The 17609-nt window shown below is 51.3% G+C and overlaps 2 protein-coding genes across 2 annotated transcripts; one reads left to right on the plus strand and one right to left on the minus strand.

Moving 5' to 3' along the window:
- Positions 1-55: 55 nt before the first annotated feature.
- On the minus strand, positions 56-13975 carry xrcc4 (X-ray repair complementing defective repair in Chinese hamster cells 4). Its single transcript, XM_062484203.1, has 8 exons — positions 13816-13975; positions 12927-13070; positions 12545-12735; positions 9449-9615; positions 8642-8773; positions 8090-8241; positions 5914-6055; positions 56-399 (listed from the first exon to the last, which is right to left on the minus strand). Exons 2-8 carry the CDS (start codon positions 13066-13068, stop codon positions 285-287), a joined length of 1041 nt encoding a protein of 346 aa, XP_062340187.1. The 5' UTR covers positions 13069-13070; positions 13816-13975; the 3' UTR covers positions 56-284.
- Positions 13377-17113, plus strand: tmem167a (transmembrane protein 167A). The gene is made up of 5 exons (XM_062484204.1): positions 13377-13769; positions 13922-14019; positions 14431-14540; positions 15856-15890; positions 16214-17113. The coding sequence occupies exons 2-5, from the start codon at positions 14017-14019 to the stop codon at positions 16282-16284; spliced, it is 219 nt and encodes a 72-aa protein (XP_062340188.1). The 5' UTR covers positions 13377-13769; positions 13922-14016; the 3' UTR covers positions 16285-17113.
- Positions 17114-17609: the final 496 nt, after the last annotated feature.

The following is a 17609-nucleotide window of genomic DNA, read 5'->3' on the forward strand; positions in this document are numbered from 1 at the left end:
GTAAACTTTGTTTAGTGTTTATTAAATGATAAACATAATCAAGTGGACAGTAATGTATATAATTGCAATGTTTATTGAAGAAACACAATCACAAATTTCACATGTTAACTTAATTGTATCATCCCTTGAACATAGCCACTCACAACCCAACAAAAACATTTTCTGATCACCGATCATACCACTGTCAGGGTTTTGATATTGTATGTTGAGTCACGTGTTCAAATAACACCTGCGAACCCTGCAGCTCAGCCTAAAGTATAAAAATGTCACTTCTGTACATGTTCTCAAAAGTCTTCAAACAGGTCTTCTGTGTCACGACTGGTTGCCATAGCATCTGAGGAACACTGGGGAGCCTGCTGCTTATTGGCTGTCCTTCTGCTCGTCACCGGGGAGTCCCTCCTACACATGCGCGCACACACGCACACACACACACACACACACACACACACACACACACACACACACACACACACACACACACACACACACACACACACACACACACACACACACACACACACACACACACACACACACACACACACACACACACACACACACACACACACACACACACACACACACACACACACACACACACACACACACACACACACACACACACACACACACACACACACACACACACACACACACACACACACACACACACAGGGAAAGCGGGTCAGCAGGCTAATGAAGGTGGTTTACAGCCTGGTTTTCCTGTGAGCCAGGAAGTGTATCATGTGGCATGTTAGGCCCCAGACTGGAAACACATGGGCAGGTTTAATACCTGTGTGTGTGTGCGTGTGCGTGAAACATAAATGTCCCCCTGTATCGGGTTGTTGTCAGACAAGTTGAACTGCGTTTCCTCCTATAGAGGCGCCCCGTCACACACCTTCAAAGGGGCTCAATGTATTTAGGAGGAAACGTCAACATGACCCGACATCGAGAGATAAGGCCAACATTACTGCGGTTTACAAGCGGCACGCATGTGTACGCGCAGGCCAGCCATTGGAGGAGAGTGTGGGGACGAGCTGAGGAGAAAAGGAAAGGAGGAAGAGATAAGGAAGAAGAAGAAACCGGTGGGTGGCTTCTTCTTCTGTTCTCGGGGCCTGCAGCTTTGACACACGGGGCCTCGCATATGACCTCCTGTAAAAGAGGAGGTTGGCCAAGGCGTCTCTCTTCCTCGGTAAATCATCTCGCTAACCAGGAACACCTCTCACCTTTGGCCTTGGAGACGGAGAAAGAAGAGGAGCGAGGGGAGACTGATTTGACTCCAGACCTGCCGTGCAATGCATCACGTTGGGATACTTTATGAGCATAACCCGACTTCAGATGGCCGTATGCATGGGATGGAAATGCTGCGGTGATGTCATCGACATCTTACTCACAATCCAAACAAAATTCCTCGGAGGCGACGAAAAGGGGGCAACAAAGATTTTGGAGACCCTGGAGCATGTGAATGGAGGGACGGATTGATAGATGAAGGGAGAGATACAGTAGATAAAGGGAGACAGAGAGAGAGAGAGAGACAGAGAGAGAGAGAGAGAGAGAGAGGAGGAGGGGGGGGGGCCCTGAGCTCGTTTAAATCATTCCCAACTGTATGACAAACACGAGTTTCACTGCTGGAACCCGTTAAGAGGAAGTGGTCGAGCTGTCCGCAGTGCGAGAGGAAACACAAAGGACCACCAGAGCCCGAACACATGGCTCCGACACATCCTCCACCAGGAGGGGCCGCGAGGTGAGCGCCCTGACCCACGGCAGCACGGGAATGGGAGGCAACCCGAGGTCCTCCGCTACGAGGCTCTACACGCACACACACACACGTATTGGCTCACTGTCATACAATAGAAGGCCCAGTCTCAGTGGTGTGCTCGTTTGTGGTTCTTGAGAACAGAGGAGGTTCGCCGCCCTCCATGTCTGACATGCCGCAGTGCCATGATTAAGCCTGGCTCCTTATGCTCGCTCTCTCTCTCTCTCCCTCTCTCTCTCCCTCCCTCTCGTTTTCTCTAAACACCCCCCCCCCCCCCCCCGCCTCCAGCCCGGCACGCAGGCACACAAACAAACAGATGACCAGGAGGACCTTTGTATGCGCTCACAGAAGGTATCGATGTACCTCACGTAGATGACAGGCTACACCGCAACGTCATCGAACTGTGCCAAGTTCTGTTTACAAGCCTGCGCAACCCGGCAACCCCCCCCACCCCCCCCCCCAAACACATACCCCCTACCCATACAAGGGTCTTGGAATGATTATCTCTGCCGAGGCTGGGAGCAATGTGCTGATGGTTTACAGAGGCCTGCCCTGCACAGTGTGTGTTTGCCTGTGCCACCCTATCAAAGCCTGCGTGGGTCTGACTCATGGGAAGTCATGGGAAAATCTATCAACAGCAAGACAAAGACGAGTAACACGGAACTTCCTCACTATATCAGGCTATCAGCGCTACGTGACGTTAGGGACCGAGCGGAGCTAGCTTCGCCACCAAGTTACCACACAGCCGTAGTTCAAATCGAATCAATGTTTGTTTGTATAGCCCTTTTTTTTTACAAGCGGTGTCACAGAGGGCTTCAAGCATTGCCCACCAGACTGCCCCCTCAGCCGGCCTAAACCCTCGGGGAGGGTAGTTCTAGTCCATCTAGTTCTTTCTGCCGTTGTTCTTTCCTTCACTGCTTGCCTTTCATTTCTCTGAGCTCTCTTTGTTTCTCCTTCGCTCCCTTCTCGCCTGGCTGTTCTTCCCTTATCAGTCTTTTGGGCTTTTTTGAGATAAACTTCCACAGAGAGAAAGAGGGAGAGAGGGAGACACAGAGAGAGAGAGACAGAGAGGGAAGTGGGAAACATGAGGGTGAAATGGGGTCACGGATAAAGTTTAAAAAAAAAACATTACAGATGACCGTCCACCCACCCATATCCTTCCTTTCCATTCCCTTTCTCTTCTGCCATCCTTCCCTCCTCTCTCCCCTCCCCTCCCCTCCCCTCTCCTCTCCTCTCCTCTCCTCTCTCCCCTCCCCATCCCTCCCCTCTCCTCCCCTCCTAGGGCAGACAAAGGCCTCTCTTCTGCTGTGGATGCCCGGAGCCCTGCTGGCCCGGTTCTGAGGGAGCCCAGTCCACAACGTTGCCCCTGGAGCAATTACACGCCGGCAGCTGCCTATCAACTCACTTCTGTTTCTTGTTGGCCGGGGCAGGGCTGGTAACGGGCTTGGGTTTCGGGGCTACTGCCAACTACAGCTGCGGATGGCACCACTGTCAGCCATCTGTGCGCGGCATTGCTCTGTGTGACACTCAGCTCCCTCAGAGACTGCCTCTGAGAGCATCTATATGACAGGGGTGGGGGGGGGGGGGCGGTATGGATAAAGGCCAGACTGGAATGTTTTCGAGAATGACCACCTGCTTCTCCATGCTCGGGAGAGAGGCTGGTATCGTGGTGTTTTGGATCGGTAGCACCGGGGGTCGGAGGCCTCCAGTTAGCCGACCGACGTTTGGCGCTCTCTCACCCCCCCCCCCCCCCCCCGAGCCAACAGCTCACCGTGTCCAGACCCAGGCTAGCTATGCCTGCTTTCGACACGGCCACTTCCCCGCGCGTGGCCCCCTCCGATGCCAGTCCAGTCTTAGCAGCTCCAAGTGGAGTAAAAAAAATAATAAATTGGAACCGTGTCTTGTGGAGAACAATCCCTGTTCTATTTTAAAAACTCCGTGATGCTGCAAACACATGACTGTCCTGTGCTCTAATATCTCACAACAACAACGACAGGGACAGTATAGCTTCAGGTGTGATCCTGAATGAAGGGTTAGGCCTGTGAAAGCAGACTGCCACACCAAGTCTGCTGTTCGCCACGCACGCACGCACACACACACACACACTCAGGGACGGAGGGCAGTCGGAGAGTGTGTGTTCATGTAAAGACAAGGCGGGGGTCGGGAAGTATTTCTCCTGAGGCCGCCCGTGTACCAACCTTCTCGTGACCAGCTGGACTGCCTGAGGACTAGTAACAGTGTGTGTGTGTGTGTTTGAAAGTCCGACAGAAAGCGCGAGATACAGAGTAGAAAGTTAGAGGGAGAGAAGCCCGGTGGTTTGGTGCGCGCCGAACGGGCCCGGCAGCAACCCAAACTCCCAGACACGGCAGGAGGACGGCACATTTTTTTATTAGCAATAAAGCGAGAATGCTGAATGTGATATTCCCTTAAGGTGGAAAGCCATAAACGTGACATGCCCTTAAGGTGGACAGCTGTGCTTTTTTTTCTCCAACGGACGCATATTAGAGGAGGGGGGAGGGGGGGGGGGGGAGAGTGGAAACTCTGAGCTGACCAGCTGAGTTCAGGAGCACGGGGTCCCCCCAGTCCCACTTCTACACCCTTCCCTCCACTTTTCCTCTTTCATCTTCCCGGTCCTAGCCTAGCCTCTCGTCTGCAAAGCAGCCCGTTCCCCCCCCCCCCCCCCCCACCCCCCCGTCTTAGACAATGACAGAGCTGTGACACCAGCCGCCCCTCTGCTAAGAGGGTGCTGACGGCGTGACTTATCCGCCACAGGACAGTCCAGAGTCTTCTGGCAGCTTCTCCAGCCCCTCGGCCTTGACAAACACGGCCTCTCTTCTCCCGTTCCCCCCCCCCCCCCCGACAAACAAACAGTGTGACGGAGCGCCGTGAGTTTAGCAGTGACGGACGCTCTGAGGAATTGCGGATCCAATCCGAAGCGTCAGCATGTTGTTAGGCGGCGTCGCGCTCATAGCAGGTTGTGTATGCGGAGCGTTCAAGGTACGGGGGGGGGGGGGGGGGCGGGGGGGCGTCTGGTTGTCTGGTCAGTCCGCGGGTGATTCCAATGAGTTCACCGGCAGTAAATATTGATGATGATGAAATGTTTTCTTTGCCTGTCGTCTGTGACTTGTGGAGGTCGGTTCCTCGGTAACTTGTTTGTACACACTCACTCACTCACTCGCTCGGCCAACGCAAACCAGGGATCAATTAGGCTCACTGGTTTACAACACCCAGACGACTGTAAATGAGGCTGCATTGTCTGGCTGGAACCTAAACAATGTGTGTCTTTGGAAAGCAAATTAAGCCCAACGGTGACCTTCTCGGAGGGTCAACAGATAGGCAGGTGGGTGTGGGTGGGTGTGTGGGGGGGGTGCGTTAGGACAGCGATTGCTCAACACAAAGCCGACCCCTGAGGAGAGATGTTTATGACGTTTGATTTTCCCAGTGAGAAACCTGAACAGTGAATGAGTGGAAGAGGGAAATGTGGGTTGGAGGAAAGGTGTGTGTGTGTTTGTGTGTGTGTGTGTGTTTCCAGTAGAAGGATATTCCCATTTGATAGAGGCACATGAAGAGAGAAATATTGCTGCCGGTGGATGAGTGCTTGGTAGACAGAAATGAGCCTAAATAAAGCTTTAACGATCAAGGTGGGACCCCGGTGGAAACCCATAACTCGATCACAATGGAGGACACGAGTCCTCCGTGTCTGAGATCTATTCTTGGGGCAGAAGTGTTACACCCAGGCTAAGTGGACGAACGTGGGGATTGCCTAATCAGCGATTTAAAGTCTGGCAGAATAACAGAGGCAGTAAACTCATCTGTTCAGAGGACACAGAACTTCAACAGTATTTAGACAGTTTGTATTCTAGGATGTGGGGAAACAGGGAGGGAGACAGCAGACAGCTGTAAAAACCGACAGCGTTATAGGCCCATTGCATTGTGGGGGGAAAGTGGGCTGAATAATATGGGCAGAGACAACTAGAGACAGAATGAACCACTTGTACGATCCTTGTATGAAGGTTATACAGACAATAAAACAGTTAATGGTGGGGCGGAAACATCCAGAACAAAAAGGAAACATCCGGTTGATCTGGTAGTACGGCGATTATGGCAGTACTGTGTTGGAGTTGACGTCGATCGATATGGCGATGTAGCGCAGGTACCTCTGTGTGGGAGTCACTTCCGGGGTCGGTTTCTTGGCAACGACATCGGGGGGCGGTAGGTGGCGGACGCGGCGTTTACGACAGGGGGCGATGTCCGTGAGGTCGCTGGGACTATCGCCCAATGGGCTGCGGCTTCGCATCTCTGAGAAAAGGAAGAACACACCACAAAGCCAGTGAAAACACGGTTCCGGTCCGCCACATACATGTCACTCACATCCCCTTTAATACTCACATTCCTGACCTGGGCCTAAACTATTAAAGGGTTTGTTGATGCGCACAATAAGCAGCACTTGGGACGGAGTCAGTGGGCCTCGGGAGAGGGGGGTGTTTGCGAGCATAGGCTTTACTGCATGCCGTTCTCAAGCTGGCTGGAACGCACGCGGGGGCCGCGGGCCACGTGACCCGCACCTGGAGCAGACCCGTCTCTCGCTGACTGTTCCTCTCCTTTCGTCACCTCTTTAAGGCTCCCCCCCCCCCTCTCCCAGGACTCCCAGACAGCAGGTCTAACAAGAGGACCTGGAGCGGGGCAGGTGTGCGTGTGCTGTGTGTGGGCCTCGCTCTCTCCCTCCCTCCCTCCCTCCCTCCCTCACTCCCTCCCTCCCTCCCCCCCAGCCCACCCAAATCAGCAGGTCGGAGAGATGAAAGGAGAGTCTTGACAACAGCAGGGGGAGAGGTGGAGTTAACAGACCCCGAGACGGGGCGTGTCTCAATAGTGTACTCTGGTTTCCCGCCTCTCCTTCCACCTCGGTTCACGAGACCCGCGTTGGCTCATTAGGCTGCTTGCTTTCAGCTGTCCCGACATCTACACCCTCCGCACACGCCGTCCTCCAAGTCTTCACATAACCGCGTTAACACGACACGCCAGTCACCCAAGCAGTCTGTAAAACCAGTCTGTTAAACGGAACGGCTCGATAAACTCACAACGAGGTGAGGAGGCAAGGAGTGGATGATGCGCACACACGACACCCAGGTCATTCGGAAAGTCAAAGCCAGACACGGCCAACAACATCCCGGCAACGCACCTGGGCTAGGGGGGCCTGCGAGCGGCACGCGCGCAGACGATAAAGTCGCCGGGCGTCCTACGCGGCGCTGGAGCCACCCTGTCCCTTCCCCTTCCTCGGCTGGCGACGCACCAACCCTCTGACTCACCGCCGCGGCAGCGCAAAAAAAACAACACGGGAACCCGGGAACTCTGTCCCCCATCCATCTCAGCCTGCAGCTGGGGTAGGAAGAGGGAGGGCCTGGTCCCTTCCCCCGAAAACCCCCACCCCCAGAGGCACGTACCCACACCCCCCAAGCCCTGCTGTGGAGCCTCTCGCATGGGTAGCGGGGGCAGGAGAGAGAGGGGGGGGGCGATCGGCACTAGCCGACCCGACCGGAGAGCGTCCAGGTATTACCGACATGTTTTTAGATGACAGGTTAGAGGAGCCCCAGACTCAGGATTATATAATCCCTCCATGATGTCACCCCTGGCGCCCGGGCAGAAACAACACCAGTCGCCCAACTGAATCCCCCCCCCCCCCCCCCCCCCCGAGTCCCGACGCATAAACACCCAGCGTTTCCATGCCGACCACGCGGCCCAGTGTACCGACAGAACCTGTCGTGCTGTGCGAAACGTGATGTTACACCTTCTGCTCCGAACCATAACAACCATTAAGGTGGACTTGACAGACAGAACTGATGGATGGACTGAACCCCGAGCCCCAACACTAACGACGGCTGGGTCTGTGTTCAGGCTGGACATGCTCAATCCTCCCTGTAAAGCACATGACACAAATTGAGGTGGGGGGGGGGGGCTATTATGAGGGGGGGCCTTCCTGGATTTCGCTTTGGGGCACATACATGGCGGTGTGCGTGTGTGTGCTTGTGTTTAAAGTGTGCCCGTGTGTTTACAGCCGGGGTTTAACGAGCATGACACCGAGGACAGTAACGTTGGCTGAAGACTTACCAGAAGGTAATGGTTTCCGGAGGGACCCTTGAGCTGCAGCCCTCTCTCAAGTTAAAACACGCCAGAAAAGCAGACAACAACTTACAATATAACCCACTAATAACCCACAGTAACCTCCCAACGCCCCAGAGGGGGCACATCGCTCGCGCCCTGATGTCATCACTGTGAGACGGCCACGCGCTCGCAAACGATGTCAGAGTGAGAGAGGGGGGAAGGCGTTTCTCGGACCGGTGTTAGCTGCGCCGGTCGTAGGGGCGGGGCCGGCCGCCTGGCCTTCCTCCGGGTCTTCGTCGGTGCTGCCGTCGTAGTCCTCCTCTTCCTCCGAGGGGCGCCCTGACGCCCGTCTCCGGGCTGGCCTGCTGGCCTGCCCCTCAGCCGGGCTGCGGAGGACACGGATGTCACACGCACGAACACGGACACATCGCACACCACTTCACATACATGAGCACTTCACATACACGCGCGCCTTAGCTACCGCTAATGCTATTGGCTAACGAGAGTATTGCAATGGCTATTGCGAAATACCTACAGCGACAAGCGAAATCACAATAGTCCGCTGAGAATCGGAAAAGACGTCAAAAGGCTATTGGGTAAATGGACCGCGGGTAAGAATTGGGCAACAAATGATGTACACACAGGATAGAGGCTGGCAGTGTGGCTGTTCTAAGGAACCTCCCTGGTCTCCCACAGGGCAGGCTAGAGGAGGCTGGGGCTCACTGCCGGGGGAGTGGATGAACGGATGGGTGGGAGGGATCTCCGTCCGGGGCGGGGCGAACGCACCTGTTCTCCTGCAGGGCGGCGATCCTCTCCTGCAGGCTCCGGATCTTGGCCTTCTTCTCGTTGAGCACCAGCACAAAGCGAGTGTACAGCTCAGACTCCAGGGACACCTTCTCTGCCACGTAGCGCTTCATCCTGCGCGCACACACACACACACACACTTCCTGAGTGCAGTTTCTCGTTTCGCCTGTCCTCCGTCATCCCCTGTTCTCTCACTTCTGTCTAGCCTCGCGTGGATCTCTTTTCTGGCAGCGGTTGCCGGGGGAACCCAACACACACTGTTCTTTTCCCCCTCTCCAGAAAAACACAATGCCTCCATTCTGAAGCGGCCTGATCGGCTCTGTGAGGCTACGGTAGAAAAATCGACTGATTAGAAACACATGGACCCATTCAAGGTGATGGGAGCTGCCCATAACACTTACTTGGGAGGGATTCCCTCGATTGTGTGTGTGTGTGTGTGTGTGTGACGTTGTGTGTCGGAGGTTGTGTGCGCGGCCGCTTGATCCATGCCTGTGTGTGTGCAGCCCTGTAGCCTGTGCGTCAGAGAGGCCCACTTTTAGCACCTTGGGTGTGTTCCATTCTCATACGCTCGCGCGCACGCACACACGCACACACACACACACGCACTGACATCAGCTCCTAGCTACATGAGACGTGCAGTGGCGATCCTCCCAACGGAGAGTTATGGGGATTGGGTAATGACTGAGAGAAAGGGAGGAAACAGACATTGGTAATGGATTTTGGAGAGAGTGATGTGTGTGCGTGTGCGTGCTTTTGTGTGTGTGTGTGTGTAGTTTATGCGCCTCTCACTCAGTAGTGATGTGTTGCTGCTCCTGTCTGAATCGATGGTTCTCCTCTTTCAGTCGCTGGTTGTGGTTCTCCAGAGCAGCTGTCTGTTGTAGAAAGTGAGCCAGTAAGGCTCGGACCTCCTCCAGGGGCTCTGGGTGAGCCCTCAGTGACACGGAGCCCAGCTGGATCTGGGGGGGGGGGGGGGGGGGGAGGGGAGAGGGTAAGTTGAAGTAAACGTCTTCAATCCTTCGATGCAAAGAACGATGCAGACGGTTGTGATGAGCAAGGAAGCCCCGTCCGTCCGTCCGTGGCTGAAATATCTCTTATCGTGTCTTGAATTATCTTGAGAATCGGGGGACTGTACAAAGTTAAATTCCGTGTTTTGCTCAGGACCCAAGGACGTGCAGTGTTGCGAGTGAAGTTGTTTGGCTGAGCGGTTTGCGAAACATAAATATTAACATGTCCGGCGCCACATTGAGCCACATGGATCTCGCGTGAAGCAAATATACACACGTTTCGTCCGCCAACGGGAAATGCCCTAGTGTATTTAATTAGGTTGACAAAAATAGATGAATGAATTCCGAACACCCTGCTGTGTCATCGCTCACAAGTGGCTGGAAGCTCCCTCGCGCTCGCAGACACTTGGCGGCCGCAGCCCGGAGCCTCTGCTGTCTCCCACCTGGACAGACGCTGTCTCTCAGATAACAACCAGGCCTACCAAGGGCCTCCCTGACCCCCCCCCAAGCTGCCACAACCCAAAATAACTGACCTCTAGGAAAGGCTAAGTGTGTGTGTGTGTGTGTGGTGTGTGTGCCTCAATGGTTTGTCTACGGGCTGTGATAAAGACTGTTGACCTACTGGAAGCCGGTTGCAGGCCACATCCCATAGCAGCAGAAAGGCCAGGTTGACAGAGAGAGGGACTGACAGAAACATGTCCACCAGGGACATTCATCTCTCTTCCTGTCTCTGTTCATGTAGCCTACTTTTCCCCTCAGTCTTTCTTAACCGCTCACCCGCCAGCCTCCTATTTCCCTCCTTTTCCTCACTGGGATATTTACAGCTTTTCAAACACCAGCCAGTCCTTACTTCATCCCCTCTGAGTAACATAAGTAAATAACTTCAGCTTTAACTTCAGAACTAATATTACCAGAGATGGAAACATCACTTCCATTCCTCGAGACTGAAAACAGTCACGGTGGTTGGTCTATTCACGTACATTTTATTTGTATTTAATTTGCAGCTTTCAATTACGTTTAGTCTTTTGGCTGGTCAAGACTATCAGTAATTTGAATTGCTGGTAAGGATTTGGTCATAAAACAATGGGTTGATAACAATCTGGCCCGAAGGCCATTGGCTGGTATTGCCATGAATCCCCCACCAGTTTGGCTGGGTAAGGCTGGGCAGAGAATGTTTACGCATAAGTTCCACAAGTCGTCATAGAGACACTACTGTTCGGTTTCTGAAGTGATTGACAGCAGGCAAAAAAACAAGACGCTGGCAAGCGTTGACACATTGCTGTGAATCTGCTGTGGCGAGAGAGACAGAAGCGTAGATAAACTGATTCTCACTCTTTGCCCTATGCCAGCCATTTTGGTCAAATCACCCTGTCCTACAGTGATTAACTGAGATCAGTGGTTCTTGGCAGAGCTACTCGAGGCAGTGACTGAGTGGTTAACACAGACCCCTCTCTTCATTATGAAGACCCGCCGGAGGACAAGGAAAGAAGAAAGAAAAAAAGACCTCTCTCAAGTCAAACGAGTCCACGAGCTCACAATTGTCTACAACACTGTGGGTCTTCTGCAGATATATGGTGTCGCAACGACTGCTACTAGGGGTCAAAGACCAGGCAGAAGACCAAACTCCTCTCATTCTGACTCACTCATGTCTCCAAATCTGATGAATGAGCCTCATGTACAACTGTTGAGCAAGAACACCCCCCCCACCACCACAGGATATCTTTTCCGTTGGTGATGACACATCGTGATGCACTCAGTAAAAGGAACTCTTTGAAAACGTTCACTTCTTTACGGAGGCTAAACGCTTTCATTCCTCTTTTACTGTAACACATGCCCCTGGGTTTCCATTCTCTAATTATTGCTATGACAACAAAGCAGGACGTGTTTATTTGGAGCGTATGGTTGTGTGTGTGTGTGTGTGTCTCTCTGTGTGCGTGTGTGCACAGCAGGTCTGTCACTACTGTGTTTGGGAGTGTTTACTTCCATAGTGATAAACCCTCAATAGCGCAATGTGAGGATCATTTTCCTGTCAGAGTACGGCGGAAGGCTTAACTCAAAAAGCAAGCGCAGGCGGGGCGGCGACTTCAAAAACCGGCAGGCCTGGGAAACCCTGTGTTCGACGTGCATTAGCGTGATTAGCGTTATGACAGGTTAGCCTCTAGGGCAGAAACCCTTGACCCCACATAGCCTGGATACACAGATGTTATATGGTCGACCAAGGATCTGGCTATCAGACCCCCACACACACATACACACAAACACACACACACACAACTCTGACCTCATGCGTGTTTATTTCTCCAGCTCATATTCCATCCTGTGGGCCATTTAGCACTCACCTCAGGCGTGTTCATGGTCAATGAGCTAGAGCTCCTATAATAACAGTGGCTCACAGACATGCTAACCTGGAGCGAGCCTCCGACTGTGACAAGCATCCTCATGTTTCTCCGGTACCTCACTGCATACATCACTTCCTGGATTTAAATGGGCAAAAAAAAATCGAAACCTTTCTGTTCTTTCTCCGTTTCTCTTTCTCTCTCTGGCTATTATGTTTTTGAAAGTTATTTGTTATTCTCAAGTGGAGGTCATGAGGGCAGAGTTCACTATTTATGTCCAGCAATTCCATCAATGTCAACGATCAGGATCACATGATGGACAAACACCAGCAGTGTCATAGTAACAGTGGACACCCTAGAGACCACATATCCTGTGATCCTCCCAGGAAAAAAAAGTCTTGAACATGAAAATGTCACAATCTTGTCAAAAGTGACCTTTCCCGCAGCAGGTGTGTGAATATCACCATGTGTAGCTTATGTATATGGGTATAGGTGTACTATATGTGTACGATTTCCCCTCCACACCAGCGGAGGGCGCCACTCACCCATATGTCACTCTCCACTTTCTCATAGGCCAGGGTTCTGCTCGAGCTGGGGGTGTGGCAGGGCGTCAGAGTAAAACTGTATCCAGGATCTAAACTTCCTTCTGCTGTCAGAACCTGATGGAGGTCCTGGACATATCTCTCCTTCTTCATCTCCAGCTCTGCAGCCTCGTTACTCACAGCATCCTCCCCCACTGCAGACAGGTGCGTGTGGGTGGTGTGGGTGGGTTTTAAGAGATAGGAGGGGGGTTTGGGGGTTATAGAAACACACCATTGAATGGTTAGTCTGGTTGGGACTTGGGACAGAAAGAGGGACCCTCATAGTATAGTCAGACTGTGAGAGCAGTCAGGTCTGGGGTCAGTTTGGGAGGACTGGGGCGCTCACCTTCGCCATCCCAGGCAGACTGTCCGTCAGTCAGCATCGCCTGGAAGCCTGAGCCTAAGTCACGCCCATTCCAATCCAGTCGCAGAAAATAGGAGGTTTCCGGCTCTGAGGAGACGGACACCTGTCGCACCGTCACGGGCATTTCTGATCGGCAGACACGCCAGTGGAAAAATTAAACACGACCTATCAAAACTTCTTTATTATTAGCCTACGCCCAAACATGCCCTGATACAGTATAGGCCTACTGCAAGTGTGTAATGGCTAAGCTAATTGTCATCCGTCCCTTTCTCACACAGCAGAACAGAAGGGAAAAAAACAATGTCAAAATGAAGCTGGTTTCGAATATGACAGAGCAACTCAGGCCTGCCATGTTATGGCACTCAAGCTACTGTTGCATAATTTTCCTGGCTACCAAGACAGGTTTCTGGTGCTGGATTTGACAGCCAAACTATAAAACCCTCCATCCCGCCTCGCCTTGGACCAACCAGCTACCATCACACCGAAAACAGAGCACGTCTTTGGTGGAACTTGATACAGTCACCGCCGTAGTACACATTTTAAATCAATAACATGCACATGCAGACTTCTAAACAACTAAACTTGTAGGGGACCCTAAACTCAAATGATGGCAGTTGATTTAATAGGGGTTGGTTGTCGTCTTAAACTAACAAATCCGATGCCAGACACAAACAGAAGTGGAAAGCTTTCTATCTCTTTAGCTTGTTTTCTCTGACTTGTAATATATTTCATGCATTGTTCAGAAGTCTCGCAGTCTTAACATAACATGCCGTAATGTTTGTAAACACAACTCATAGGTCTGCATGTGGTGGCATTGCATTCAAAGTAAGCGTATGCAGCTATACTTAACAGTTTTCATATAACCTCTTACCTTAATGTTCCTCCGTTACTTAAATTAAATAGGGAATGCTAGATTTAACATTAAAACATTTAAACCGTCAAAAGAAGCTGTTTTACATCCGTTTATTTCCGGGCAGTACTTGGCGCAGGTTAATAACGTCATTTGATGAGCGACGAAAGTTTGAAGTGAAGCAAGCTAAGCTAGCCCACTCTAGCCTTTTGGTAAACCAAAATGGTAAGTTGTATATCCTAACAGTGTCACTTTGTTACATTTTTATTGCTAAGTAAATACCTGTATTAATTTTGAATATGTTGAAAGTGAAGTGTGTTTATTTGTGTCTTTCATTGGTGCGCTTAGAGATACTTTGTATGATCGATAGTTAGCAGCCAGCTAGCTAGTATGACTTAGTAGTAGTCTAGTGTGTCTGGCTTTTGCCTTAAAGTCAATAAGTTTGATTCCCATTTCCAAATGACAATGATGATTTATTCCCTCCATACATACCCTTTATCTCTCCTCTTCCCCCCTCCACTCACTCATTCACTCACTTTCCACTCACATTTTCACTAACAAATGATTTCTTAATTTCTATCCTCTCCTCCCTCTTTTCTCCTTCTGTTCTCTTGCTTTCTTTTGTCATCCTCATAGTCAGCCGTATTCAACTTCCAGAGTTTGCTGACGGTGATTCTGTTGCTCATCTGTACCTGCGCATATCTCCATACTCTCGCTCCAAGTCTGCTGGACAAGAATAAGACTGGGTATGCTCTATCAACATATTCACTCCAGCTCTGACCAGTATGTTGAGAGATGTTGGCTTGACTCTGAAAGTAGTACTGTTCAGTAGTGACAGTTGTGTATGCATTCCCACTTACGGACACCCCTGCCTGTAAATTGGACACAACCACATTTATTTTTGGGGGGGTTTTACGGGAAAGGCTTTTGCCCCAAAAAAACACAGCTCAAAATTCCTCTCCCGATCCTCTTTACTTTTTTCTAAGAGGGAGGTTAAAGCAACAAGCTGTGTGCCACATGTTGAAGGGAGGGAAATGAAGGGATTACAGTGAGCACATGATTTTAGCTCTGCAAACACAAGCTCTTTCCAACACAAATTAGCCTGCACTAAGATGCGGCCCCGGCCTTATGGCACTATTGTTACAAACACACACTCGAAGCCCAATAGTTGAAGCCTATTGTTTTCGGGGAGTTTCATTGGTTGCACCGTGTGCGTTTGTTGCTGATGTGTTTATTGACATGAAATGAGTTCTCATAGATGCATCTCTCCCAGCTGAGCCTGGGAGAACAGACCCACATGTAGACCCCAAAGGGGTGGACAAAGTTGGCTGGAGACAGCCTGTCACCCTTCAATCACCCAACGAGGACAGACTGTCTATTGTTTATGAAAAGCGCTCCCACTAGACACACAGCTTAAATAAACCAGGACATGTGGGTCTCGTTTTTCTTTCTGGCTGGTGTTTCATTACCTTGACAGAGTTATTGACAGTGTATTTAGAAAGGCCATCGGCGTGTCTCCTATCTGTTGGCCAAAAGACGGGAGGAGGGCGATGAATGAAGACAGACGACCAGTCCCAGAGGAGCTATTTGAAAATAGCTGGACGGAGCACGTTCAGTTCAAGTCACTAGGCATGAGATCCTCAACCAGATCTCCTTAAACAGCCTTCGGATCTAGTTACGTTCGAAATATACCTATTTTTTCACGGCTTATACGCTGGATGCACAATAGAGGCCTCTCCCCCTTCACCCCTTCTCTACCCCGCCTTGTCATAAAGTCAAATGAGCGGTCGGATCTCCCTAATCATTCTCCTCGGACAGACACAAACACAAACAGGGTGAATTTCCGGCAGCCAGTTCAGATGAGGGCCAGTGTCCCCCCCCATGTGTGCAATTACCTCCGGACTCTCCAATACGTGTGTGTGTGTGTGTGTGTGTGTGTGGGGGTGTGTGTGTGTGTGTGTGTGTACGTGTACAGAGGAGGCACTGTGAGTGTTTACGCACAGGCGTTCTGTAAGATATTTGGTGTGGCGTCATGGTTTTCCTTTTTACATTCCTCCTCAGGATATTGGGTATCTTCTGGAAATGCGCCCGAATAGGTGAGCCGTATTTATTCCGAATCATGTCTGCTCATACCAGGGATGTGACTTGTCATGCACTAGCCGTCTGTTCCTCATTGCAGTTTAGTCGTGGCTATAAGGACATGTGGACATTCAAATGTGTCGATAAACTGCGAATTATGTCAACGCTGTACACATTCCTGATTTCGTTTCCACACGACTTTTGTATTTCCTCTCGTCGTTTATAGGATCGTGAAAACCTATTTTTACATGTTCTCGATTGGCTGTCTCGATGACCAGAACTGACCCAAACCATAGAACTGAACACGAGCATGATCAAGGGTCTTCTTTCTGATTCCCAGGCGAGAGGAAGAGCCCCTACGTGGCCCTGTGCTGCGCGGTCATGGCCGTCGCAGTCCTGTTCTCTGAGTAGCACCATGGCCTCCTCTGCTCTGATGCTCCCACCTCCCCTGTAGGCTTCCCCTCCGTCTGGAGGACCAACCAGGGACGGAATCACCTCTCTAGTCCTGAACCAGCTCCGCCTTTCATCTCCACGCGCCTCGCGTGGATCTGGGAGGATCGGCTCCCTCGCCCGTTTCCTCCGAGGGCCGTCCTCTCGCTCTGTCGTGTCGGCCGGGCGTCTCCCTGCCCTCTCGTTGGGTCTGATCCGGGATCCAGGCCTTCTGCCGAGTCAGGAACTGGAACTGCTACTGATCGACGCAATGCTGATCCCCCACTGAAGCAGTTGCCTGGCATCCCTCTCACATCCATCCCCCCCCCCCCCCCCCCCCCCGGAGGCGTCAGCCATCGCCAACATCCCTGAGCTCTTTGTAAACACCGATCTTCTTTTGTCGTCCTCATTTGGCGTTGTTGTTGTTGTTGTTGTTCTCGGTTGCATATCTCTAGATGTTGACCCATGTGTCCTACTAAAGTGAGTCTCAGCGAGTCCACACGGAGATGAGAGTGGAGGATGGTGTGTATGCAGTTCTATTATATGACCCGATGCATGACTCTGTTCTGTTGTGCCTTGGTCAGAAATAGATATATATATATATATATATTCTTCTAAAGAAATGAGAGAGAACATGGGTCAACTCTGTGTTCAAGACAGAAGCCAACTCTTTCTTTTAAATGTTACAATAGACAAATGATTGTTTTTATGACCGTGTCTTGAAGCTGTCCTTAAATCGTGGCGCTCGGTTTGAAAGGGGAACGTTTTTTAACGCCTTTCGAACATTTCAATAAAGCCAAGACGAATGCTGGTCAACGTTAAGCCTTGCGTTTTTTATGTTTCTGACTCGCTCCTTCTGAGTACCTGTGTGTGTGTGTGCGTGTGCGCGTGTGTGTGTGTGTGTGTGTGTGGGGAATCTCGGCACAGTTTGATGAGGAGGGATATCTTTCTAATGACCACTACTTAATGGCTTCACACACACTGTTTTGTCGCCCAGTGCCAAAGCAGTAGCTCAAGATAAAGAATCCATTTCCAGTCAGTGGGTTTATCTCCGGACATTAGAGGGACTGGCTGAGGAGGTCAGCTAAACAGCTCTCTCCTGGGGGCTCTGGGTCATTTATTGTAACTGGCAGATGAAGCAACTCCCCTCCCAGTTTGGGCCAGAAAATCAAGGGAGGGTTGGAAAAACAACTGGTATTAACAGGCTCATGCTGAAATTGCAGACCGAGAGGTCCGGCAATGGACAGAAAGAGTTGTCCCTCGCTCTATCACCAAAGTGAGTGCGCGGTGTCCTCAGTCTTCATTGT

This window comes from Osmerus eperlanus, chromosome 18, assembly GCF_963692335.1.
Source record: "Osmerus eperlanus chromosome 18, fOsmEpe2.1, whole genome shotgun sequence".
NCBI lineage: Eukaryota > Metazoa > Chordata > Actinopteri > Osmeriformes > Osmeridae > Osmerus > Osmerus eperlanus.

What these genes read in the sequence shown, in the direction of transcription:
- xrcc4 (XM_062484203.1), bottom strand. Translation starts at nt 13,068, where the DNA reads ATGCCCGTGACGGTGCGACAGGTGTCCGTCTCCTCAGAGCCGGAAACC. An exon ending in GTCTGCCTGGGATGGCGAAG is followed by an intron (nt 12,736 to 12,926) that starts GTGAGCGCCCCA and finishes ACCTGTCTGCAG; the next exon opens with TGGGGGAGGATGCTGTGAGT. An exon ending in CAGCAACACATCACTACTGA is followed by an intron (nt 8,774 to 9,448) that starts GTGAGAGGCGCA and finishes GTGTGCGCGCAG; the next exon opens with GATGAAGCGCTACGTGGCAG.
- tmem167a (XM_062484204.1), top strand. An exon ending in CTGGACAAGAATAAGACTGG is followed by an intron (nt 14,541 to 15,855) that starts GTATGCTCTATC and finishes ATTCCTCCTCAG; the next exon opens with GATATTGGGTATCTTCTGGA. An exon ending in CTGGAAATGCGCCCGAATAG is followed by an intron (nt 15,891 to 16,213) that starts GTGAGCCGTATT and finishes TCTGATTCCCAG; the next exon opens with GCGAGAGGAAGAGCCCCTAC.